The sequence below is a fragment of the Tursiops truncatus genome, chromosome 10, assembly GCF_011762595.2.
Source record: "Tursiops truncatus isolate mTurTru1 chromosome 10, mTurTru1.mat.Y, whole genome shotgun sequence".
In the NCBI taxonomy this organism is placed as follows: domain Eukaryota; kingdom Metazoa; phylum Chordata; class Mammalia; order Artiodactyla; family Delphinidae; genus Tursiops; species Tursiops truncatus.
In genome coordinates this window covers 37,374,159-37,400,869 of record NC_047043.1, presented here as the reverse complement: position 1 = coordinate 37,400,869, position 26,711 = coordinate 37,374,159, and the positions used below count along the sequence as shown (strand labels likewise).

At 44.8% G+C, this 26,711-nt stretch overlaps 1 protein-coding gene and 1 long non-coding RNA gene across 3 annotated transcripts in view; one reads left to right on the top strand and one right to left on the bottom strand.

The window, feature by feature from the left end:
• The window catches only part of LOC117313861 (uncharacterized), a 40,756-nt gene extending 27,748 nt beyond the window's left edge, over positions 1–13,008 (bottom strand). Inside the window, exon 1 of the long non-coding RNA XR_004528439.2 lies at positions 12,844–13,008. This is a non-coding gene — a long non-coding RNA (uncharacterized lncRNA). The remainder of the gene's footprint in view (positions 1–12,843) is intronic.
• Positions 13,009–15,076: 2,068 nt separating this feature from the next.
• Positions 15,077–26,711, top strand: part of PNPLA1 (patatin like domain 1, omega-hydroxyceramide transacylase) — a 41,819-nt gene continuing 30,184 nt past the window's right edge. The window contains exon 1 of one of the 2 annotated variants that reach the window (XM_019949662.3): positions 15,077–15,714. In XM_019949662.3, coding sequence (XP_019805221.2) covers positions 15,372–15,714 — 343 coding nt within the window. In that variant the 5' untranslated portion in view covers positions 15,077–15,371. The remainder of the gene's footprint in view (positions 15,715–26,711) is intronic. The other variant, XM_019949661.3, reaches the window with a different exon arrangement.

Genomic DNA, 26,711 nt, shown 5'->3' with positions numbered 1-26,711 from the left:
GCTTAACTACTCTGGGATTCAGTTTCTTCATATGTAAAATAGATGGATAATACCTCTGTCACGGGGTTGCAAAGACTGAATGAGAAAATTCCAGTTCCCAGCACAAACAGAAGATGCATTCAATACTGGTTAGACACAGCAGTGATGAGGGTCCTTTATATGTTATTAAAAATCAATAAAGAACCAGATCATAAAAATCTAAGCTTCCACCAATAAGTACTTATTGAGCACTTATTCTTCATTTGTGGTGAAACTTTCGGTTGGCTGCCCAAACCATCCCCAGCCCCTTCTTGGCCATCTCCAACCACAGAGACTGGAAATCCCGATATTCTCTTTCCCAGCCTTGCTCAAAGCTTGAGGTGGCCATGTGATCCATGTTTTGGCCATGAGACATAAGCTACTGGGTGTCTTCTAGGAAAGTTTCTGTTCTCTGCTATAAGGGACAGTTACCAGTGGACAGCCCCCTACTGCTGCCCCTTCTGTTTTTTTCCTGCCTTAAAAATATATTATGTGGAGCAGTGGCAGCAGTCTTATGATCATGAAGCACAATCACAGGGAGGAAAAGCCAACAAGCCAAGTGTATCAAAGTGTAGGGCTGGAAAGAGTCTGGGTCCTGGATGACATTGCTGAACAGAGAAATCAGCCCCAGCAGCTGCTGGCTGTTAGACTTCTCACTAAATGTTAAAATACAAACCCTGTTTGTTTAAGCCACTGTCATCTGGGCTTCCTGTTCCGTAGCTGAGCCCATCCTATCTCATACATCATTCAACGAACATTAAGTTTCTACTAGTTCTAGGCACAATTCTAGGTATGAGGTTTACAAGAAGGGATAAGACATCTTTGAGGTTTTACAGCCTATTCAGGAAGACAGCCAAGCTTTTTTTTTTAATGCAATGAAAATGTAAGTGGTGGTACAATTGAAGTCTCAAATGTTAGCCTGAGCACATAAAGGAAGGGGTAGACTATTGCTTCTAGACTGTAAAAGCTTTCAGAACAGATACTTTGTTTTTCTTACCAATACATCTCTAGCACGTCTCTTTGCATATAGCCAACACTCAATAAATATTTGTTGGATTTGGTAACTGTTCGTGCGGCTTACCCTGCATGAAGGATGATCTCACTTCTGTGCCCTTTTGAAGTTAAGTGTGGCCACAGGACTTGCTTTAGCCAATGAAATGAAAGCAGAATCGAAAAGGGAACCTTCATGCACTGTTGGTGGGAATGTAAATGAATACAACCACTAAGGAAAAGAATATGGAGATTCCTCAGAAAATTAAAAATATAACTACCATATGAACCAGCAATTCTACTTCTGAGTGTTTATCCAAAGAAAACAAACCCACTAATTTAGAAAGATACATGCACCCCTGTGTTCACTGCAGCATAATTTACAACAGCCAAGATATGGAAGCAACCTAAGTGTCCATCAATAGATGAATGGATAAAAAAGAATGAAATCTTGCCATTTGTGATAACATAGATGGACCTAGAGGGTATTATGCTAAATGAAGTAAGTCAAACAGAGAAAGACAAATACCATATGATTTCACTTATATGTGGACTCTAAAAACAAAACAAACAAACATAATGAAACAGAAACAGATTCATAGATACAGAGAACAGACTAATGGTTGTGGGGAGGGGGGTTGGGGGATGATGTGTGAAACATAGGTCCATTTTAGGCGGAAGCAGGTAAAAGCCGGTGCCGATCTCTGTGCTCTCTCTTCTCCCTTGCTGTTTGTTGCTGGAACATAAACTAGCCAAACCTGACTAATACAGTGAATGAATAATTAATTAAATGAATGAGTGAATTAATAGTGGCAGTGTTGGGAATGGATTAAAGGGGTGGGGACACCCAAGGCAGGAAGTTTGGGGCTGACACTATTGGTTCCCTACCCTCTTCACGCTCTCCTCATTCCTGCTGGCAGAGCCTGCATCCCACTATTGAGATTGAAACTGCCAAATGATGGCTTTCCCAGCCTCCCCTGCAGCTAAAGCATGAATGTGTGACCCAGTGCTGGCTAGTGGACCCCGAGGGAGAGTCTTCTGGGGGGCTTTCTGGAAAGGGCTTTTCTCTCAAATAGAAAGGACAGACTTTCCTCATTGTGTAAGCTACTCCACATTGACTTTTCTGTTACTTGCAGCCTAAAGCACCATAACTGATACAGTATTGATTGCTACAATGTGGCAGGAGCCCATGTGAGAGATGAGGCTTAGTTGAAAGGATAGAGAGGAAAAGATAGAGCTGAGGAAAGCTTGGAAGTAAAATCAATAGGACTCGTGACTGATTGGGTGCAGGGGTTGAGCTGTGTGCTGTGTGGAATAAAAGAGGTTTAAAACCCAGTCACTGATGTCAAGGATCCCAGTGAGAGAGATACATACTGAATGAAAACACCAACTGCACGAGGTAGCCTATCACGGGCCAATGTGTACTGTAGGAGCTGTGAGGAGGGAGGGATGAGGAGGCAGCACAGGACTTGAAGAATGGCTGGACTTTGGGTTTGGATGGATAAAGAAGATGACGATAGTCTGGGCAGACCCTTCCTAATATATTTTAGACCAAATTTTATAGCTAGTACTTTACAAATAGTCTTTGTCTTAAAACTTTCGTTTTTAACTTTGTTTCAACCATTTTCACATAGTAGATGAAAGGCAATAGAGGGACAATCCAGTTCAATACCAGATGTACTTCAAATGTAAGCATCATTTAAAATATGGCTACTTAATAAATCATTAGGTAGATACACTGTAGGTCATTTACCTATTTCCTTGCTCTCAGATGCTATGGGTTTTCAATGCTTGAATACCTAAAATAGTGCTCTCGTGGGACTTCCCTGGTGGTCCAGTGGTTAAGATGCTGTGCTTCCATTGCAGGGGGCGCAGGTTCGATCCCTGGTCGGGGAACTAAGATCCCGCATGCTGCCACACAGCATGGCCAAAAAATAGAAAAAAAAAAAATTAAAATAGTGCTGTGGTGGGCTCTTTTGGCTAGAGTTTTTCTATGCCTTAGATTATTTCCTGAGGATAAATTTTCAGGAATGGAATAACTCATTCAAAGAAATATTGAAAGCAGTGAGCCTCACCCAAGACACAGCTGCTATAATTCTTGATAAATAGCCAAATTGCCCTCCAAAATGCTTCTATCGTTGCACATGAGATTTTTGTTTAACATGAAAAATGAAAAACTGGATCACCTGACTCAGGAAGAACTTAGTATGTATTATGGCTATTTTCACCTTGTGAGCTTCGCCCTCAGGACTCTCTTTTTCATCTCAGCTTCCTAATAGTCAGGGTGGGCTGCTCCTGTTCTGAGCTCATATGGTCTGAATACATGGCTTAAGTTGGAGATATAGTTAACTGAGCTAGAAAGCAATATGCTTCCTCATCTTTTCTTGAAACAGAACTCCAACCCTTCATCAAAGAGCTAAACAAAGTAACCATTAAATAGCCAAGTAAATAATTCGACGTGATGACTTGTTTTTAAAAAGTAAACTCTTAGGCTTAAATAATAATTAGGTTTCTTGAGAAATAAATGTTTCTATTCTTTTCTCACTAATCCTGAATTATTTTCAAGCACAGCCTAATCCATCCTGATCTTGGTCCTCTGATTAGAATGGGCCATACTAATTGAAGTTAGAATTAAAGTCCTTGCAGGGCTGATGTAAGGACCTATCTGGCTTCCCAGACCAGCAACCTGTTATACTGGCTGTTGAGTCTACTTAACTCTCAGCCTTGGGCTCCCCCCACACACAGAGGCTGAGACCACTTTGGGCCCCAGATAGGCAGACAAGAGGGGCTAGCCACGTGAACTAGACTGTCATCTGTCTCCTCCTGAGGGAGAGGACGGTCCTGGGCATTGAGAGAGAAGCACAATCCTAGCAGAGACTGGAAAAGGATGTTCAAAGGGATGGCAGGAGCCTACCTCCCATTTGTAGCCTTTTTTTTTTAGATTCCACATATAAGCGATATCATATATGTCTTTCTCTGTCTGACTTACTTCACTCAGTATGACAATCTCTAGGTCCATCCATGTTGCTGCAAATGGCATTATTTCATCCTTTTTTTTATGGCCGAGTAATATTCCATTGTATCTATGTACCACATCTTCTTTATCCATTCTTCTGTTGATGGACATTTAGGTTGCTTCCATGTCCTGGCTATTGTAAATAGTGCTTCAATGAACATTGGGATGTATGTATCTTTTGGAATTATGGTTTTCTCTGGATATATGTCCAGGAGTGGGATTGCTGGATCATATGGTAGCTCTATTTTTAGTTTTCTAAGGAATCTCCGTACTGTTCTCCATAGTAGCTGTACCAGTTTACATTCCCACCAACAGTGCAGGAGGGTTTCCTTTTCTCCACACCCTCTCCAGCATTTATTGTTTACCTCCCAGTTTGGCTAGACATCAAATATCTGCATCATTGAAAAATCACAAGAGTACCTGAACAATGAATTGGCAACCTTTTTCCTAACTACAGGACTAATCAAAACTCAATATAATAAGTTTCCCTTTACTTCTCTGAATCTCATTTCCTCTTCTATAAACCGGGGTTTAAAAACTCGAAAACTCTGGGGCTTACCTGGTGGCACAGTGGTTAAGAATCCTCCTGCCAATGCAGGAGACACAGGTTCGAGCTCTGGTCCGGGAAGATCCCCCCATGCCGCGGAGCAACTAAGCTGGTGCGCCACAACTACTGAGCCTGCGCTCTAGAGCCCGTGAGCCACAACTACTGAAGCCGGTGCGCCTAGAGCCCGTGCTCCACAACAAGAGAAGCCACCACAATGAGAAGCACCCACACCGCAACGAAGAGCAGCCCTTGCTTGCTGCAACTAAAGAAAGCCCCGCGCAGTGACAAAGACCCAATGCAGCCAAAAAAAAACCCCCAAAACAAAAAAAACCCTCTAACTCTTAGTATTGCTATAAAAACCAAATGAGGTGATAACGTGAAGGTCTCTGAAAACAGATCAAGAAATTATTATTATTCACTTTTTTTTCATTAATAATAATGCAGCTAACATCTATATTGCAATTTACAGTTTACAGTAGTTCTTCTCAAACTCTAATGTGCATATGAATCACTTGGGAGTCTTTTTAAAATGTGGGTCTTAGGTTCAGTAGGTCTGGGACATGAGATTCTGCTGGTGCTGGTTCACACACCACACTTTGAGTAACAAGGGTTTGCAGCAATTTGCAAACATGAAATTTACTAATAGTCGATTCCTGACAGACTTCAAGTCATCAGTATGGAGCGCTGTTAGTGTATCCCACATGTTATATGATCAAAGCTCAAGGTCTGAACCAATTGCTGAAATAGACACCCATGGTGGCCAAGTAAGTGTTGTCTCAGGTTTGACAAACTTCCTGGAAGGTGAGTATCTCAGGAAAAATCCAAGGACAATGGGTCTCTCCTTGTAACCATAGCTTAAGTTAGGGCCCAGAGCTTTGCTCTGATAATTATTTAAACTAAGTTGAGGAAGTGGTGATTTTCATGGGTTTACTGCTTGGCAGGTTCTCTATACCCCAGTGCTGGGGGATGCTTCCCTCTAAAAACATTTATTCTCTCCTGAAAACAGTTTAAAATATGTTTTTTAAAAACTATTGAAAAGATGATGTAAAATTACCAGTAAGGACTATTTTGAGAAAGGAAGATCCCCACGATCCCACCACACAATGGTTTTTATTGTTATAGTTCCTTTCTAGATGACACATCTTTCTGTACTATATTTCCTTGGTTCTAAAATACCATCAAATTTAAGCCTCAGCATTAATTTAGTAAAAACTTTTTAGGGGGAAAAGAAAACCACCACAAGAACCTATTAAGAATGCCCATTGATTGAGATATATTCTGATAACGGAAACTTTAAAATGTGGGTTAGAATTGTGCCTTAGAGTTGAGGAATATAGTAGGAAAAAAGATATCAATCTATTTTACTTTGCTATATACCAGGAAGTGTTTTAAATTATTTGATTTTTTGAATCAGAAACACGCTCACCTGGTTCAACATTCAGAGGGTAGAAAAGTTGTCAGTGACTTGTTCCCAAATGTCCACCTCTCTGTCCCCTCCCTAGAGGCCCAGGTGTTTTCAGTCACTTGTTTGCTGGTCAAGAGGTATTTTGTGCTTAGAGCTGCAAGTGAAGTCTTCTATTTTTTGCCCCCTTTTTTACATGAATGGCATCATCTCATACTCTTTTTCCAGGACCTTGCTTTTTCACTTAACAAAATATCAAGATTGAGCCACATCATGCCAAGACCATTCTGATTTCTTTTGTTTTGCTAAGATTACATCACAAGCATTTCTCTATCTTTCTATACAATTGCTATAATTATCCTTCTTGATGACTGTTTGGTTTTGTGGGGTGACTGGGCCGCAATTTAATAACAACTCCCTGTTGTTGGGCATTTAGGTTGTTTCCAGTATTTGGTTATGACACGGAACACGTGATGACCATTTAGTCATTCAGCAAGTATTTATTTGACAACCATGAGTTGCCATCCTCCAGTGTACCGAAGTGCCCTCCCCCATAGGGCTGACAGTCACACAGTGGGAGTAGCCAGAGAAATGAATAAGAGCACAGAAGTGTCCCCAATCCCCCAAGGGGCCTCTGAGTATAGTCGGGGATCCCACATGGGGAAAAGAGAGATCAAGGTGGCGACAGATCCGCCTACAAGCACTGGCCGGTGTGAATGAATGAGTTGGTTACAGCTTATTCATCAGGCTTGTGAGCTTGATTAACATGCATCCACCTCAGATACAGATCCAACCCCCAGTGCCGACAATGTCACTGCCCAGGATGCCAGTTACGTGAATTTACAGAGGTGTTAAATAAAAAATTACAATGGTTAATACTTTGTAAGCACTTACCATATACTAGGACCACCCTTTAGGAGGTATTATTTTCCCATACATAAGAAAACGAAGGCACTGAGATGTTAAGTAACTTGGAATCAACATAGCTATGATTTAAACCCAGACCACCCAGGTCCCTGACCACCTACACTGTACTGTCCTGAGGAAGGTCATTGGACTCAACCCTGGGGTACAATTTGTCTTTGTTCTGTGAATGCCGGCCCAATCCCTCTCCCTTCTTAAATCTCAACAAGGATAAACTCGGGGTGCCTTTAATTCCCATTTATCGGATGAGCATTTTCCTAGGTTGAGCCTGGCTTTTCTTCCTCTCCAGAGAATTGCCTACCAGTACCTTTGAGGTGGGAGCTCTCCTCCTCCACTGGGGGAGGGGGTGCAGAGCCTCTTCCTACCCTGCAGCCAGACAGTGCAAGGGGACTCAGAGCCTACGGTGGCCCAGACCGCAAGACTCAGACAGCAGGGACCTAGGCGAATCCAATTGGCTCAGACCTGCCCCAACCTTCCATCCCTCTTCCCTCTCATTCCCTGCTTCTCCCAACCACTTCCCCTTGGTTCCCAGACAATTGCCCGCTCCCCCAGACAAAGGCAAGCCTGGATCTCATCAACCAGCACGTTGCTGCAAGCACTGCCCCTTATGCCTTCAGACCCAGCTGCAGAACACATGTAATCAAACGGTCCCAACGATGCCCAGTCTCCTGCCCCATTTCTAATAATTCAATTTCTTCTCCTCTTCACCTCAGAATATTTCAAATGCCAAAACAAATAGCAACTTACAGCAATGGGGACCACCTACAGCAATTCTTCTTTGTTTACTGTAATGGAAGTAACAAGGAAAACAGGAAAGATTGGCAATGAAAACTGGGTTTCCCTTGCACCCTCAAACCCTGGTCCTCCTCAGAAGTAGCCACCGTGAGTAGTTTTGTTTCTGAAATTTTACGTGCATACACATAGGGAATTTTTTTTTCATTTTTGACATAAATGGTAGCATATATATTCTTTGGATCCTTGGGGTTTTCTTTTTTTAATTTTAATTTTTCCCATTTACCAATATATCTTGGAGAACTTTCCATATGAACAGATCTCCCTTATTCTTTTCTATGGCTGCAGAGAATTACATTATGTGGTAAATGAATATATACCAGAATTAATTTAACTAACTTTCCACTGAGAGATACTTAGGTTACTTCTAGATTTTTGCTATTACAACTGGTGCTGTATTTAACAACCCTGTGCATATATTGGGGTTCTGGGGGGACTCCTGTGGGTATTTCTGCAGAATAAATTCCTACAAGCATTTATTTTAAAACAGATGGTGCCAAACAGCCCACCAGACTGCAGTTTTTCACTAGAGACGGAACAAATAGCTTAGGCTTGATGGTTAAATCATTTAAAATAACCAAGACTCTATTTTATATGAGAGGGCATCTTTATGACTTAAACACACAAGCATATAAACCATAAAGGAAAAGAATGATACATTTCACTACATTAAAATTTTAAACTGCTGTACCATAGAGACATCATAGAAAAGTTAAAAGACAAGCCACAAACTGGGAGAGGATATTTGCAATGCATTCAATGGAGCTATTATTAGTATCAATGTCTACACATTAATAACAGAAGGCAAACACTGTCCTCACCCCAATGGGGAAAGGCTAAGAATAAGCAATTCAGCGAAGAGGAAGGACAATGAACATATGAAATGACGCCTAGCCTCGTAAATAATCAGGAAAACATCAGTGAGACAACAATAAGATGGTGTCCACACCCTTCCGATTGGCAACATTTAAAAAATCTGGTAATACCAAGAGAAGGGAAGCAATTAGATCTCTTATTGTCTGGGAGCGTAAAATGGCACAACCACTCCAGAGAGCAATTTGGCAACAACTGGTCAAATTGAAGAAGTGCCCTATTTTCCTATTGTGTGTATTCTTGATGGTCTGGCATTTGGCCTCCCTGACTGGGGAGAGACCACCCCTCCCAGGGTTAACCAATTCTTAGTGATAGCAAAGGGCTCAAAGCACACCTTTCATAGCAAAGAAACCAATCCAGAGCCCTTACTCTGAACCACCTCCTTTATCTGGCTGTTATACTCCAGGAAGCAATATTCCTCTGCCTTAATCACCCAGGGCTAGGTTCCAGACAACATGAGACCACCTCTATAGTCCAGAGCCTGCTGACACTATTTAAATCAGCCAGTCCTAAGCTGTTTCTCTGCCCTGCCTTGCCTTTCTTGCAGAAAACACAAACAAGTTTCTGGGCCATGCTTTCCCCTCATCCCGTCTGCCTCCTGACCAAACCGGGTGCTTCCCCATATAGCCCTGCATGGCATGGCAAGCCCTCGTGAATCAGGGTGTAAATAATAAAAATTTTCTTTCATTGGCATTAGCTTCTCCATGTCACCACTCAGTTACTTCCATAAATTAAAATCCCATGGCTACAACTGGTATATCCACATTGTGACCTTGAGAAATACCCATATGATTTAAAGGGAGATGTATAAAAGGGTCCTCACTGTAGCATTGTTGGTTATAGTAAAACAATGGAAACAACCTGAATGTCCATCAGTAAGAGAATAATGAATATGTTGCCCATGGTCTCATAATAGGTTACCAAAGCAGTAACATGGAAAAGACCAGAGCCATGTATCCCAACGCTGAATGAAAACAGCAAACTGCAGAATAAGTCAATGTGTTTGCTTATGTGAAATTTAAAATATTTATAAAACAATACTATATATTGTTTATAAAACATATTCATGTAATAAAAATATAAAAACATGGAAGGGAAAGACTCTCTCCAATCTGGGACATGGTTTTCCCATGGGAGGGAGAATGGGGGTAAAATTAGGGAAGAGTTTGAAGGAGGTTTCACCTCTACCTATGATGTTTCATTTATTTAAAACCAAGCAAGTATTTGTCCAAGATGTGATGAAATGTTAAGGTTAGTTCAATCTGTCAGGTAGGTACATGGTTGTTTGCTATTCTATTTTCAGTACTTTACTGTATGATTAAGCTGTTTCATAATGAGAATAAGATGTGATTTAGGCTGCATGAATGATCTCAAGGTCATGTAAAAGGACAACATGACAGGGTGCTAGCAAGCTCTGTCCCCCTCTCAAGAGTGTCAAATTTTCTCCTCTCGCCTTGTTTTTTTTTTTTTTAATTACTGACTTTTTAGAAAAGGTGTAAACACTTGCACCCCACAGAGGATATACATATATGTTGATCAAGTATTCAAAAATTAAGTCACAGACCTCAAAAGTCAAGTGCTATATTAGAGAGCTGTTCAATTAATGAGCAGAACCTCACTTGTTTTTCAGGAGGAATAAGGAAGAGAAAAATATTCTATTCTAACAGAAGTAATAGTTGGTAAACAATTTCTAAAAGGTATAATAAAATTCTTCTGAAATTTTCAGAATTTTTATGAATCAGATTTCAGCTATAATAAACTATACCTTAAAGTATTTCTTTTATTTTTCCTAAAAACAAAGAACTAGTTTTTATTTGTTTGTCTCAAGATGATAATTCTACATTTTACTAGAAATACTGAATAGTCCTTGCATTAGTCCTGAGGTTTTCAGCAGCAAATATCAAATGCACAGTGGCTTCAGCAATAAAGGCATTCAATTATCTGATATAACAGGAAGGGTACAAATGGTTTGGGGGTTGGTACAGTCACTCAACAATCTCCTCAAGGACCCAGACTCTTTCTTTCTCTCTCTTCTGCTATCCTCAGTGAAGTAGCCAGCCTCCAAATTGTCCCTTAAGAATCCCCACTTTCTGGTCACATAGACCAACCCTAGCAAAATGTAGGAAGGGTGTGAATATGGCAGAAGGGATGGTTATCACTTCTCACAGTGTTATAAAAAGACTATGGCTTCCACTGGGGGTTCACACTCTCTATCTCTCTTATTCTCTCTCACTCCCTTGCACATCTCACTCTGGGAAAAGCAAGCTGTCATCTTGTGAGCAGCCCAGTGGAGAGGACCATGTGGTGAGGCACTGAAGCTTTCTATCAATAGCCAGCTAAGAACTGATGCCTACCAGCAACCATGAGAGTGTGTTTGGAAGTGGACTGTTCCACCCCAATGACCCTCGAGATGATTGCAACCCTAGCTGTCAGCTTGACTACAACCTAATGAGAGACCCCGAGCGTGGAATTAATCCATTTCTGGATTCCTAATGCTTGGAAACTGTGTAAGATCATAAACATTTGTTATTTGAAGGAACTGAATTTTGAGGTAATTTGTGACACGGCCACAGATAACTAATACACTCAGTGTGGCTGCCTGTTTCTCCTGATGGGTACAAGATGGCTGCCGTAGCGCCATCCTCCATGTTCTCACAGGATAGCATCTCAGGCAGGAAGAAAGGGGGATGGGGTGAAAGGGGCTCTCCTTAGGTACCTTTCTCCTTTTATCAAGGAGGAAAACCTTTGTTGGGAGCCACCCAGCAGATTCACCCTTACTTCTCATTGGCCAAAACTGGGTCTTATGATGGACTCTAGCTGCAAGGGAGACTTGGAAATCGTCTTTCAAGGAAAGCACCTTTCAGCTGCTCTGTAGGGAAGTGGGCAGGGAACGGTGGGCCGGGAATGGCTGCTGTGTAGTAACAAGTTACCAGCCCTTCTCCCAGTTTCACTTTGTTTTTGTTTCCGATTCTTTTTTTTTGGCCACGTGGCACAGCATGCAGGATCGTGGTTCCCCGACCAGGGATCGAACCTGCAACCCCTGCTTTGGGAGTGCAGAGTCTTAACCACTGGACCGCCAGGGAAGTCCTGTCTTTATTTTCACCTGGCATCATTTAATTTGCTCCTTCATACTCTGTATTCACAGTAACCGGAAGTTAGGCCTCCCTTAGATTCAGGTTAAACACTATTGGCAAGATTACTCATGGGCGGTGCTGTGATCTTCATACTCTCTCACATCGAGAAACAACCACGTTCTTCACTCAATAAACATTTTACAAGATTTAAGTAAAGCGGGGTGCACCATCAATGAAAAGCTAACCCAGAATCTCAATGCCGTCTTTTTCCCTGTGAGATGTGTCCTGAGTGGTCTCACTTATGTTATATTTAGGGAAACTCTAGGTTCTTCTATAAGTTCCTTTGGGGTTGTCTTGTTGGAATTGTGTGTGATAAGCAGTCTCAGTTTCTTGCATGTGATTTCCTCAGAGGCTGATGAGTCAGATGAGTAGCATTAACTTAGTGTAAAACACCTGAAAGGATTATGAGCCGACTTTAAAAAATCAAACGCAGAAATGTCAGAATGTGATCCTTTCTTTCTTTCTTTCTTTTTTTGCGGTACGCGGGCCTCTCACTGTTGCGGCCCCTCCCATCGCAGAGCACAGGCCCCGGACGCGCAGGCGCAGCGGCCATGGCCCAGGGGACCAGCCGCTCCGCGGCACGTGGGATCTTCCCGGACCGGGGCACGAACCCGCGTCCCCTGCATCGGCAGGCGCACTCCCAACCCCTGCACCACCAGGGAAGCCCCGTGATCCTTTCTTGATGGCATCCACTTGGAGTTCTTAGGGCTTTGAGCATAATGTCAGGAACAATAGGAAATGAGACGAACCTTCTCAATCACTTAACACCAAGGAACTGAATGGGCGAGTCCTGCGGCCCGCCCCCAGCCCTCCTCAGAGGTGTAGAATACTCCACCAGGGTCAGCGCGTGGGAACATGTTAACAGTTCCGGTGGGGCCTTCCTAAGTGCAATCGTGAATTTCTAGTTTGCTTGTGGCCTAAACCAACAGCCAGGCCTGAAGAGCAAGGTGTCAGGGACCGAGTCAGGACACAGTGCTGTCTTTGAAAGGGTGGTGGGTCCCCAGCCTCCTCGAGGCCCTGCAGTCCATGTAGAACAAGTGGCCTTGCCTCCTATTTCACTGGGAATAGCAAGATGACTGGGAAGGAGCATACCTGTCCAAGGTTGTCTTCCTTCAACATGACCCTGTGCCCACCTCCAACTACTCACCCTTCTCTGCTACTCAATGGCAGGGGTCTCTGTCCCTGTCTCTGGAGCCTTCCCTGCCTCTCCTCCAAAACTCCAGTGTCCTGCTGTCATCTCAGACATGTCCTAAAGTAAACTCATACTCTATCCAGTTTCCCCAGCTCTGTCCCAGTTTCCCCAAAACTGCCAAAGGCAGCCCCACCCCTCCCAGCACCCAGGCTAAAAATGAGGCATCAGCCATGACTCATCCTGCCCATCCAACCCGTCCCCAGGTCTTGAGAGTCTCTGAAGCAATGGCTTCATTAACTTATCTTTTGTCAGCCGCCACCCCGGCTTGGCCACCAACATCCATAGGAGGATAGAGCACTATCCTCCTTCCTCATCCTCCAGCCTGTCTCATTGCCCTTCCAAGACTCTCCTGCCTGAGAACTCTCCTAGCTCCCCCTGCATGTTGTAAATGCAAATGCATCTGCTGACCCCATCTTTCTACTCCACCTTTTCTCCCAGGTCCATCTGTTCCAGAAGCCTTGGCCCTTTCTGACCTTTGATAATGAGACACACCACGTGCCAGGCATTTTACAGCTATATTTTAAATTTTACAGTTCCTGTACAGCATAGGCATTATTGTCCCTTTTATAGATGAGGGAAACTGAGGCCTGGAGCAGTTACCACATGTCACACTGCCTATAAATAGCAGAGATGGGCTTCAACCTACGTCTGTCTGTTCCAAGGCCCTTCATCCTGTGTAACTGGCTGCCATCACACCCCTTCCCTCTCTGTAAGGACCTCATGCTGCTCTTGCCACAATACCCTCCCTCCTCCTTCCACCTTCTTCAAACACCCCAACCCAGAGCTCTACCACATAGCTTCTCTGATGGTTCCAGCCCACACCACTCACACTCATCTCTTAACTTTTCTGGCAGGAATCTCAGCCCTGTACAGTTTGGTACTTAATTATAGACTGCCTTGTATGGGTCTCTGGCTATTTCTCATTTGTCTATCTTGTTCCCAATAAGTGTAGGCGTCTGAGTTCGGGGATGGGTCTTCCACTCCCTCCCATCTCCCAGGACCCCCAGCTCAGAGCTGGACAGGCCAACCGGATTTCCCAGGAAGGAGGCAGGGTCTCAATGTTGCAAAAGCTGATTGGACTCCACCCATCCCCACCCCACCCTTCACCCCAGCCAGTCGGTTGCCTCAGATCTTTGTGAACATACGTGAGCCTGCCCCGTGTGCGCATGCGCACACGTACACGCAAGCACAGAGACACGGGCGGGCGCGCGTTTTCTCTGTTGCAGACACATTTAGTTAGGAGTTCCCTTCTGAAACAGAGGTAATATACTTGGAAGTACCTACCTGAGATAGAAAACCCCCTCCTGACCGATCACTGGGTGCTGCCCCCAATGTGAAATTCCAATACGGATCAGTAAGGCGGACAGAGTTGGTGGGAGCTCCCCAGGGCGGGTTCAGCATGGCTATCACATCCTAACAGAGTCTGGAGCTGGACTGGGGATTGGGCAGGGGACTTTGTGTGTCGATTTCAATTCTGATCCTGCCTCTAGGTGGCCTGGGCGGGTGTTGAAGGGAGAGACGTGATCTTGCCACTTTGCCGCTTTGCGACCTCCTCAGGCAGTGAAATCTGCCGATTGTAAGGAAGGCCCTCCTTGCCAGGGCCACGTTGCACAGCTCCAGAGGAGCATGACCAGTGCTCCCTGGAGCTAACCCTGGTCCCCCCGCCACCTCCCTTTGGGCTCCAAATCATCTCTCTTCCCTGACCCAGATGCCCCCATACCTGGCGTCCCAAGCTGTTCATCCTTGGGGTTAAATACTGGCATCTCAGACTTCTCATTTCAAAGTGAGAACAGTGCACAGTATGAAGCCCAAGCAGAATGATCGAGATTCCAGATTGATTTCTTCTGGGACATTTAGGATACAGCATAAAGATTCAGGACTTGGAGAGAGGGCACTGACTAAGAGTTAGTGTGTCAGTAAAGGGCCAAGGAGAAAAGAAGGTGGGAGCTGGAGAGGCGGTGGTGGGTGGTGCCCCTGCAGCCAAAACTCTTTTCTTTACAACTTTGCTGGTGGCCAGTCCTAACATGTGAATAAAAAGTGAATAAGCAAAGGGGCACTTATGTAAGAAGAACAAATAAAAATAATTGTGTAACACGTCACACAAAGCCTGGAGAAGGATCCCAGGGAAGGGCATCGCTGTGGAGGCATGGGTGCTGTGAGCCGTGTTTCCCTCTGAAACCAGAGCCAACTTGGCATCCCTGCCCCTGCGGGAAGGGGATACCGTCCTCCTGGTGGGAGGTCAGTTCCTTTACTGCAGTGTGCTGGGGAGGAAGGCGCCATCCCATAACCATCGTTGGAGGTTTTGCAACCAGATGAGTAAACCCTTCAGGGCTGAAGGCTGAGCAGCGCACATGCAGGGCCAGGGCGCTGCTCACCCATCAGCGCTTCCTGCACCTCGTCCTGGGCCTGGGCCCTTTACCAGGCTTTGGGGATGACTACTGACGGAGCTCAACAGGCCCAGGCAGCTGCTGCCTGAGCCACCCATGGGTGTCCCAACCGCCTGGGCAGAGACGGCCACATTCCAGGCTCCGGGCTGGCAGGGAGGCTTGGCAGCGAGTTCCGACAGGAGGGCGGCCCGCGCTTGGGCAGGCCAGCACCCCGGGAGGCCCCAGGCTGGGGAGATGGAAGAACAGGTGTTCAAGGGGGACCCAGATACCCCTCATTCCATCTCCTTCTCAGGCAGTGGATTCCTCTCCTTCTACCAGGCCGGGGTGGTGGACGCCTTTCGGGACCTGGCTCCCCGGCTGCTGGAAACGGCCCATCGCTTTGCTGGGACGTCGGCAGGTGCGGTGATTGCAGCCTTGGCCGTCTGTGGGATTGAAATGGGTAAGGTCTTTGTTCTAGGTTCCCTGGGGAGCCTCTGGAGGGATTCCACAAAGCAGAGCCTGAGGATGGCTTGGGGGTGCTTTGGGGAGCAAAGTCACGCCTTCTGAGTGGCAGGAAAGGTGGGTCAAGTGGGACAGCATTTGAGGTTGGGGTCTGCTGGGTCCCAGTCTCTGACCCACTGGATAAGCTTGGAACCGTTTCTCCCTCTCCCTCAACACCCTTACCTGCCATGCCCTTTCCCCCAAGGTCTGCAAGGACCTTTCCCCAAGGTCCCAATTGCACATGCGTGCAATTGGGAGGGAAGGGTGACATGTGTGTGGGACTTGCTCTTTTCACTCAGCAGCATGTTTATAGATTGATCCACGTCACTCCAGTGTACTTCATTCCTTTTAACTGCCATGCAATTTACTACTAACCAGCACTTTCTCTGTATCAGGCACTGTTCTAACTCTTTGGCGTATTAATTCATTCAGTCCTCACAACAACCCTCTGAGGTGAAAACTATTATTATCTCCATTTACAGAGGAGGAAACTGAGTCACAGAAAGCTTAAATAACTTGCCTAAGGTGATACAAACAGTACTTGGTAAAGCTGGTGTTTGAACCTAGCCCGGCCTTTAAGCCACTCTGCTTCTTGACAAAGCAGTGTCAGGGGGCATGGACGCTAGTTGTATGGATACCAGGGTCAGGGAAGCTTCTCTGAGCAGGTGGAATTTGCACACAGACCTGAAGGAGGGGAGGAAGTGAGCCACAAGAATATCTGGGGAGAGCATTCAATGAAGAGGGACACGTGACTTGTATAACATCCTGTCATCAGTTAGAAGCAGAACAAGAACGAGGACTTGATCTCCTGACTTCCTTCAATCCTCTTTACCTCTTTTACCTCTTTCAGTGTTTATTTCATCAAGACTGTATCACGGTTCATTTAGTCATTCTGTTGATGGACACGGCCAAGTTTTTGTTGTTATAAACAACACTGCAAAGGGTATCCTTGTTTGTGTCTCCCAGGCCCACATGGAATGTTTCCCTAGGGTACGCGTCACATGAAATTAACCAGACTTGGCTAAATTACTCTCCAAAGTGGTTGTACCAATTTAACCACTAGCAGCATATATGAGTTCTAATTTCCCCACAATGTCATCAACTTTGGTACTATCAGACTGCAGAGTTTTTTTGTTTTTGTTTTTTTTGGCCGTGCTGCGCAGCTTACAGGATCTCAGTACCCCAGCAAGGGATTAAGCCCAGGCCATGGCAGTGAAAGCCCAGAATCCTAACCACTAGGCCACTGGGGAACTCCCAAGACCACAGAGTTTTAAGTCAATCTGATCAATGTGAAATTATATCTCATTTTATTTTGTTATTTAATCTGTACCTCCTGATAATTAGTGATATTAAGCATCTCTATGTATTTACCGACCACTTGTGTTTCCTCTTCTGTAACTTACCTGCTCATGACCTTTTCCTGTTTTTTCTACCATTATCCTTTTCTCTTCAACTTGTAGATGTTCTTTATATAGTCTGTACATGAGTCATTTGTCAGTTATGGACATTGCAGCTATCTTATCCCATTCCATGACTTGCCTTTTTATTTGACCATGTCTGTTGTTATTCATAAAATTTCAATTTTGATGCAGTCAGGTGTATCAATAAATCTTTTCCACTTACAATTTGTGTTTTTTAAAATCTTTCTTTGTTACAATGACTTCTTCTATATTTTCTTTCAAAAGTTTTAAAGTTTTGCCTTTTCATATTTAAGTTCATCCATCTGAAATTTATTTTGTGGCTAGTTTGAGGTAGAAATAGAAGTTTTTAATTGTGATAACAAATTACCCCACACTATTTATAGGCAGCCCTTTCCACACTTGTTTGAAATGTTGCCTCTGGCTTATTCAAGTTCCTAGAATCCCAAGAGTCTGTCTCCGGAGTCTCTCTTCTCTTCTTTTGGTGAATTTGTCTATTTCTGCACCAAATCACACTGTTTTGATCACTATAGGCTTATAATAAGGGGTACATCATATATGGCAGTCATCTCCTCCTTTTTCAGTTTCTTCTTCAAATATTGACTATCATTCTTAACCCTCTTTTTCCCCCATGTGAAAAGCTCTATTAGAATTTTGATTAAATTATATCTTCCCATTTATAATATAGTCTATCTATCTCTCTATTTCTTCTGGCCTTTTTTTTTTTTTTTTTTTTGCCCTTCAATAAAGATCTTGTGTGTCTTTTCTTAGATTTATTAGTTTTTGTTGCTATGGGGAATGGGATTTCTTTTTTCTTTTTTTTTTTTGGCTGCGTTGGGTCTTCGTTGCTGCACGCGCGCTTTCTCTAGTAGTGGCGAGCGGGGGCTTCTCTTCATTGCAGTGGCTCCTCTCGTGGAGCATGGGCTCTAGGTGTGCAGGCTTCAGTAGTTGTGGCACGTGGGCTCAGTAGTTGTGGCGCACGACCTTAGTTGCTCCACGGCATGTGGGATCTTCCCAGACCAGGGATCGAACCCTTGTCCCCTGCATGGCGCCACCAGGGAAGTCCCGGGATGTCTTTTTCTATGGCATTTTCTAATGTAATTGACTATTGCTGACATAAAGGGATGTGGATGGTTTTTGCTAAATGATATTGTTTTGAGCAACCTCATGAACATTCTTAATAGTTCTAAAAGTTTCTTGGTAGATTATCTCATACTTTATGTGTAAACAATCATACTATCTGCATATAACTAGAGGTTTGTCTCTTTAAAAAAAAATTCTTGAGCTTCCCTGGTGGTGCCGTGGTTAAGAATCCGCCTGCTAATGCCGGGTACATGGGTTCGAGCCCTGGTCCAGGAAGATCCCACATGCTGCGGAGCAAATAAGCCTGTGCGCCACAACTACTGAGCCCTTGTGCCACAGCTACTGAAGCCTGCATGCTTAAAGCCCACGCTCCACAACAAAAGAAGCCACCGCAATGAGAAGCCTGCGCACTGCAACGAAGAGTAGCCCCTGCTCGCCGCAACTAGAGAAAGCCCGAGCGCAGCAACGAAGACCCAATGCAGACAAAAATAAATAAATTAAATTAATAAATTAAAAAAAAATTCTTCAACATGTGGCCCGCAGGCCACTCTCCTCCAGGCCATGCCCCTTCCTCTTGTTCCCAGTCTGGGCTTTCTGTCCTGAGATTGTGTTTTGTTCTGTGGAAGCTTAGACAGCAGTGGGTCCATCCTCTGGCCATATGTGCCTTAGTTCTGTGATAGGGCCAATTTGGGGGCATGTGAAAATGTTTATAAAACACTTAACCCAGTGCCTGGTTTTCATTAAAGATGTGTTAGAGAATGAATGTTTGTTCACTCATTTATTCAGCTGAGGAGAGATGGTCTCCTTGACAACCAGCGCAGAGATTCATGATTTCCAATTTGGGGCTAGGAACTTGCCTCAAAACTGCATTTGCATAACTTTGAAAGATAATTTTGTCTTACCAGAGAATGGGCATTCGGTGGACTTAAAACCCCATCCCCACTTAAGCTACTACTTGGCACCTTCCCCCCTATAAAAACTTCACGGCAAGCCAATTATTCATTCATTCATTCATTCAACGAGTGTTCTTTGAGCATATACTGGGTGCTGCAGAGGATACAGAGATATAATACAAGATGAAACTCCACCCATGCCCTCAAGGACCTTACAGTCTACTCAAACCCCAAGGTAGTAACCAAGTCGTTACAACACAGAGTTCCAACTGAATGTTAGAAAATTAAAAGGCAGAGGAGTGCAGGCGGAGGGAGCAGACAGCTCCCATCGTGGAAGGCCTCATGGAAGTGACATTTGAGCTAGTGCTTGAAAGGTGAGTAGAAATTTGACGGGTAGAGACAGTTTGAACAGGAGCCTCAGCTTCTAGCCAGGACGCTGCATAACGACAGGACAAAGTCATGTGGTGGGGAAATGTGATGCCTCCAGGGAGTGGTGAAGAGTGCAGGTCCCCTGGTGTCAGGGGTTGACGCGAAAGTTTCAGAAAGGCAGCTTTTGACTCGGCAAGCGTTGTCCAAAGTGGGAAAGGGCTATTTTAGAAGCAGGGGAGCACCTGCCCTCCGAGAGGCCCATGGAGAGACTGGGAAACACCTGATTGCTACTGGTGAATCCCCTTCATTTAGCTCGGTGACTGACAGGACCTGTCAACCTGAGGTCTCCAGCCTCCCAGACTGAAACCTACAGTGAGAAGTATTTTTTGTATTGAGATCCAGGGTGAACATAAATCTAAAAGAGAAGTTTCATGATAGAAACTTTACCATACGCTATGCTACAATTTTGATATTTTCTTCTAGTCATTGAAGAATTCTTCACTTAGTCAGTGGTTCTCAATCTTGCACGTTTGAATCACCTGGGAGCTTTTAAAACGTCCACTGCCCAAGCTTCTCCCCCAAACTAATTAAATCAGGATCTCTGGGGATGGAACTCGGCACCAGTGTTTATTCAACTCCCAGGTGATCCCGGTGTGCAGCCACAGTTAAGCCCCAGTGCACTTTGCAAAACTAAGATGTGCTACCTTCCTGAGATGCCAGGACTGTATGACCAGGCAGTGGAAACAGGTCAGGCATTGCTTATGGAAATCTTTAAAATGCCCACCATAGTCCTGGACTAATGAAAATTCCGTATCTGATTATTAGTGGGATATGTATTTTTCCAGGATAGAGAGAAACAGTTTTCCTACAGTGGCTTTAGACTGGACTAGATTCTGTGAATTCCTCTGGCTGGGTCACAGATGAGGAAGACAGACCTTGGTTCAGGGGCTGGTCCATCCCTTGCCCTTAGCCCAAGTCCACATCCAGTCTGCTTTTCTGAGAAGCCTGTGGAGACCCATGGCTCAGAGCTTCTACTGGCTGTTTTTCTTTTTCTATGGCTTTTAGTATATTCACAAAGTTGTGCATCCAACATCACAATCAGTTATACAACATTTTAATTATCCCCCCGAAGAAACCCCATACCCCTTAGCTGTTAACTTTCAATACCGCCATTCAAGCACCTGACAGCCATTAATCTACTTTGTGTCTCTATAGATTTGCCTATTCTGGACAGTTAATATACATGGAATCATACAATATTTGTCCTTTTGTGTCTGGCTTCTTTCACCTAGCATAATATTTTCTAAACTCATCCGTTGTAGCATGGGTCAGTACTTCACTCCTTTTTATTGTCGAATAATATTACCTTGTGTGGGTATAATACATTTTTAAAATCCATTCATCAGGGAATGTACATTTGGGTTGTTTTTACTTTGGGCTATTATAAATAATGTCATTATGAACATTCATGTACATTTTAAAAACTTTTAAATAACTTTTTTTTTTTTTTGGCCACACCACGCGGCCTGCGAGATATTAGTTCCCCAACCGGGGATTGAATCCACGCCCCCTGCAGTGGAAGCACAGAGTTCTAACCACTGGACCACCAGGGATGTCCTTAAATAACTTTAGAAAACGGAAAAATTTCAAACATCTTGGAGAGAATAATATAATGAATCTATTATTCTAATGAATCCTCAAGAACGCATCATCTAACTTTAACACTTACCAACTAGGTTTCATCTGTATACTCACAACCCTGCTTTGTTTTGTTTTTTTATATTATTTTGAAATAATTTTAAAGCTGCATAGAAGTTGCATGTAGGCTTTGTTTTCTTGCGGGAACATTTTGCAACATGTATCTCTGCAGATAAGGACTGTGAGCCTGAGGAGAAGCCCAGGAGGGTGAGGCTGGTTGGTCTCACGGCACAGAATGGTGCTGGGAAGTACCAGCCTCAGTGGCTGTTCCCCTGCTGAGTGCGGGTGGGACAGGGGACTGAGCTGACTTTTAGCTGAGCTCATCAGGTGACTTTGTTTTGGCCTCTAAAATTAATTGTTTTCCAATACCTCTTATGCTGCCTGCTCAAAAAAGCCAACCCACCAAACTCCCAAACTGCTAAATAAAGTATTAAAAGGGTGGGCCTGATGATGAGGACTGGGATTGAGAGCTCTTCATGTCCAGGATAGTCTCAGGGTGTGTCATATCTCTGTGCCTTTGCTCACGCTGTTCCCTCTCCCTGGGATGCCATCCCCTTTCTTCTCTCCCTGTGTTGCATCTCCCCATCCTCCAAGGCCCACTGCAGATGTCACCTCCTCTGAGAGTCTCTCGTCATTCCCGTCAGGCACTAAGTCCTTGGTGCTCCCACAGCTCGCTCTCGGAGAGCACTTGACTCAGAGACCAGGATCCCCCTGGGAAAGAGCACTTGTCTAGGAAGCAGGCTCTCTGCATTCTGAGAACAAAAGTGTCTACAGTCAGATTGTGAGCCTAGCTTGCCACACACATTATTTTCGCATGGTCTTTCAGAGTAGGGTTTAGTAAGCAGGGAGGTGGTCTTCTAACCAAAGTTGGTCTGACCCCAATGTCCAAACTCTGTCCACCTTCCCTTTCCTCTTGCCCCAGGAATCCAGTCAGCAGTGAGTGGCCTTGGACAGGCCACCCTGAGCCTCAGCTCAGCTACTGAGCAGTGGGAGGGAATAATGCCTGCTGAGCCCTCCCGACAGCTGGCTCTGGGGTCAGCAGTGGGGTCGGCAGTGGTCCCTGGGAACAAGCTTTGCAAACTCGGATTGATACTGCAGTTGCACTGGTTGGGATAGCAGTGACTCAGCAAGACCCGAGAGCATTGCTCGCTCATGTGGCCTTTGCACTCCAGCCCTCCAAGCCTGGTGTGGTGGCTCCACAGAATTAGGACCCAGGTTCCTTCCATCATGTTGGTCACAGCCCAAGAGGGCTCCCCACCATGTCTGCATTCCAGCTAGTTGGGGAAGGAAAAGGGGGGCACACTTCTTCCCTCTAAGGGCAGACCCTGAAGGTGACACACATCACGTCACCTCACATCCTATGGATCAGAACTTAGTTACATGACCACACCTGACTGCAAGGGAGGCTGGGAAATGTAGACTTTATTGTGGGAGGCCATATGTCCAGCTAAAAATTGGAGGTTCAACTGCTAAGGAAGAAGGGGAGAATAGATACTAGGGACAATTAGCAGTCGTTGTCACAATAGCTGTAATTGGATATATGATGATGATGGAAAAACTCTGTCCCTGCTTGGGACCCAGACCTTGACTCCATAACCACCAGGTCAAGTCCAGTGTGTTGTGGGAAAGGGCTCAGCTCTGAACCATCAGCAGACTGCCTTCCTGGCGGCTGGCATGTGAGTGCTCCAGTCTTGCTAGGGGTCCTGGGCAGTGCCTCACAGCACCTGCTGTGTCCCCTACCTAGAATGACCTTCTGTTTTTCTCTCCAGAGATAACACCTCTTCCCGACATATCCTCCCATTTTACCCCACTGGATCTCTTTCCATGATTTCGAGTTTACCTATAGAATCTGTCCACCTACTCTAGCACTTGACAGTATCCTGTCTTAATTGTTTCAGATGCTGTGTCTCATCCTATCATCTAGATTGGTTGAGCAATCTAACACCTTACAGGTTCCATGGCTCCCACAAACTTCTGGTCCAACAAGAACTGCCTGATAGACTCCTGACAATTGCTGGCCATTGGCAAGTGTGACACTGAATGTGTCTTTACAGTTTTTACTTTGGGGTTTACCTGATATGACGAGTAATACTAGAATGTCATAGAAGGAAGGTCAGCGAGTCCAACTCCTCCACTTTATGGATGACTGTGTTTAGACTTTGGAAGAGGAAGTGACTGGTTGGAAGTGGACCTCACTTAGGCCAGTGGTTTCCAAACTGTGTTCTGAGGAACCCCAGGGTTCCATGGGGGCCAAGGTGGGGTTAGGAAGGCTGGAACAGGGGAGCAGGGAAAGGACACACATTGAAGTCCTGGACCCTTACCCCAGCTTCAACGAGTACAACCCTGCTATTGTCCACTCTTTATAAAATTTCTCTTAAAGGAAGTGTTCCAATGATTTTTTTTTTCTGTGCCTCTCCTGATCTCCAATGATTTTATTTTTTTTCTTTTTAAGTTTGAAAGCCACTGTTTGAGTCTAATCTACTTAGTGTGAAGACAGAGAAGTTGAGGACCGGATTCTGGCTGAATTTACAATGATAAAATAGACCATTTGTCCAGTCACTCATTCTAGGTCCTAGGGATCTAGCAGTGAACAAAACAGTCTGCCCTCATGAAGCTGACACTCTTTTCTTGAAATCAAGCCATAAATAACTAAACATGCAGAAAAATATCAGTATGCACGCTCAAAGAAGAAAATAAAGCAGGCGAAGGGTGTGATGAATGATCAAAGGGCAAAATTTCAGGTGGGCTGGGTGGCGAGGCCCACTCTGAGGCGGATGGAAGGGTGGGAGGGCCACGCACTCTGAGAGGAGAGTGTTCCAGGCTGTGAGCTCAGCGGGTGCAACAGCCCTGCACACAGATGTGCTTGCATTTTCAGAAGGAAGACAAGCTGTCTTTCCGGGCAGGAAGTGAGTTCCAAAAGGACCTTGCAAAGCACCTGAGCGGGACAAACGACAAGTGGGGGCGCCCACCCCACAAATGTGGGCACAGCCGGACCCGGCACGACTCCTCCCGTGGAGGCAGGGGATGCTACAGGTGTTTTGGTCTGCCTCCCATGCCTGGTCCAGTGCTGCCTTGGGCAGCTCCTGCCACCCCTCCTGAGGCCCCGGAGCCAAGTGTGGCTGAAGTTATTGTCATTGGCAGGTGGCTCAGGTGTGTTCTGGGTAGTGGACCCACTGGGGCCTCAGGGGCGGATGCTGGGAGGACAACACTGCCTCTTGTGAGAACCTTGACTTTGGTGACTTCTTTCCTCAGTCACCCATGTGCCTGTCTTTGTCACTCAGTTGAGGGACAAGACACCCCAGGGTTGATGGAGAACTCATATCCCAGGAAGGAGGGGGACTGGGCTGGTGTTCCAGCTCTGCCACTAATCACTGTGGCTCCTCCGCCCACCAGTGACCTGCCTCCCCCTCAGTTTTCCTATCTGTAATTTGGGAGTGGGGACATATCCCTTGGACGTTACGGTCAGGGACAAAAGAAGTCATGGATGTGCCTGGCAGAGTGCCTAGCAAATATTCATCACAAAATATCTTTGATGAGTGAATGTTGAATAAATGGATCAACAAGTGAAAAGAAAATGATCTTGAAATAGAAAAGCATAGGTAATGCAGCAGTTTTCAAACTTAACTGAAGGACATCCTAGAGAAGTCATTAAACTTATTAAAACAGATTACTGGGCTCCAACCTGGTCTGGTTAATTTTTTTTTTTTTTTTTTTTGTGGTACGCGGGCCTCTCACTGTTGTGGCCTCTCCCGTTGCAGAGCACAGGCTCCGGACGCGCAGGCTCAGCAGCCATGGCTCACGGGCCCAGCCGCTCCGCGGCATGTGGGATCTTCCCGGACCGGGGCATGAACCCGTGTCCCCTGCATCGGCAGGTGGACTCTCAACCACTGCGCCACCAGGGAAGCCCTGGTTAATATTTTTTAATACTTTAATTGTGAGCTCATCTGCACAAGGACTTGGTTTTTCTATGGGAATTCTGTGTGGCTTCGGCAGTGGAAGGACCATCTGAGCTGGTTTGCTTTGGCCCTGGCCAGGCACCCAGGGTTATCAGCAACTCAGGACCAATTTTCATGGTAATCACCCTGTAGGTTGTGTCAGTTCAAGCTCTAAACCACAGGTGATACAGGCTTGGGACTTTGCATTTTTATGGGAGACTTTGTGTTGTTTCACCCAGAGCCCTGCTCAGAGACAAGCCATTGGCACGTTTCATTGGCCCAGCAGCTGTTGGAGGGTCCCAGCTTTAAGCAGCATCTCAGTTCAACTGCCCCTCACACAGTCCAGAATGACAGGCCCTGTGGCTGCCAGTTTCTGGTCTAATAATCACAGCATCAGCTTTCTCTCTCATGGCACTGGCTTTCAGTTCCTTCTTCATTTCTGCTCTTTCTTTCTGTGAAGTCAACCATGTCTCATGATTTTATTTTATATCGTGCTCTTTGTTCGGGTTGTTGTTGTTGATGATGATGATGATGATGATGTTCCTAAAGCTGGAGAAGTTCCTTTTTAGCTTAACACTCTATTACCTGAGCTAGAAGTCTCTCCAAAGTTCTTTAAGACATGAGTAGAACCACCAGTTTTTTCCTGTTGCAGGCGCGTGGGCACGCGCGTGTGTGTTGCCCAGACATAACCTGAAGTTCAGGGCAGGCTGCTAGGTGCACTTTCAGAATCAAAATGTCCTCATCAAAAATCATTCCTGGACTTCTTTATCTGCCTGAGATGACAGCGTTTTCTGTAGAATGAACTCTGCTCTGATTCACATCTTAGTGTCACACTAATAATGCTATTTATCAGGCACTTGAAATGTGCCAGGTACTATGCCCAAAGCTTTGCATAAACCATTTACTTTTATCTTCTCACAATTCTATCAATTAGATACTCTATTTATACCTCTTTTACAAAGTGGGAAGCAGGTGTTCAGAGAGATTAGCTAACACGATGAGCCAAGACTGGAATCTTTCTTAATTTCTACATTTCTATATCCTCTCTAATCATGATTTCAGAATTGCTTTGCAAGCAACACCCCAGCTTTCCTACCAGACTCCATGGGCCAAGCAATCATTTGCACATTGGTTAAGAAAGTGAGATCAAATGACATGATGTATGCAAAAAAAAAAAAAACTTTTCGTAAAATGTACAGAAATGACATTGCTGGGTGGTGGTGGCTGTACCTCCTACTACTGTGATGGAATCAGTATCTTTCAGTTCACTGAAAGTAACTTGTGTTTTACATGTTTAACCTCTGAAACCAAATGGATAAAAATTTATTTTACCCAAATGATTCTTTGGACTCAAGTAGAAGACAACTGAATGGAAAATCGGGTGATACTCTGAATGTGTTGGTTACACATTAGAAACATCTAACTATTTGGAAAGCAAGTCATGCAGGTGACCTATGTTGATTCATTCCTCTTAAAGCAGTATGTGTTAACTGAGCCCCTGCCGAGTGTCTAACAGCCTTGGTCGATCTATGTTTTTTTTTCACTTTTCTTTTTTGGCCA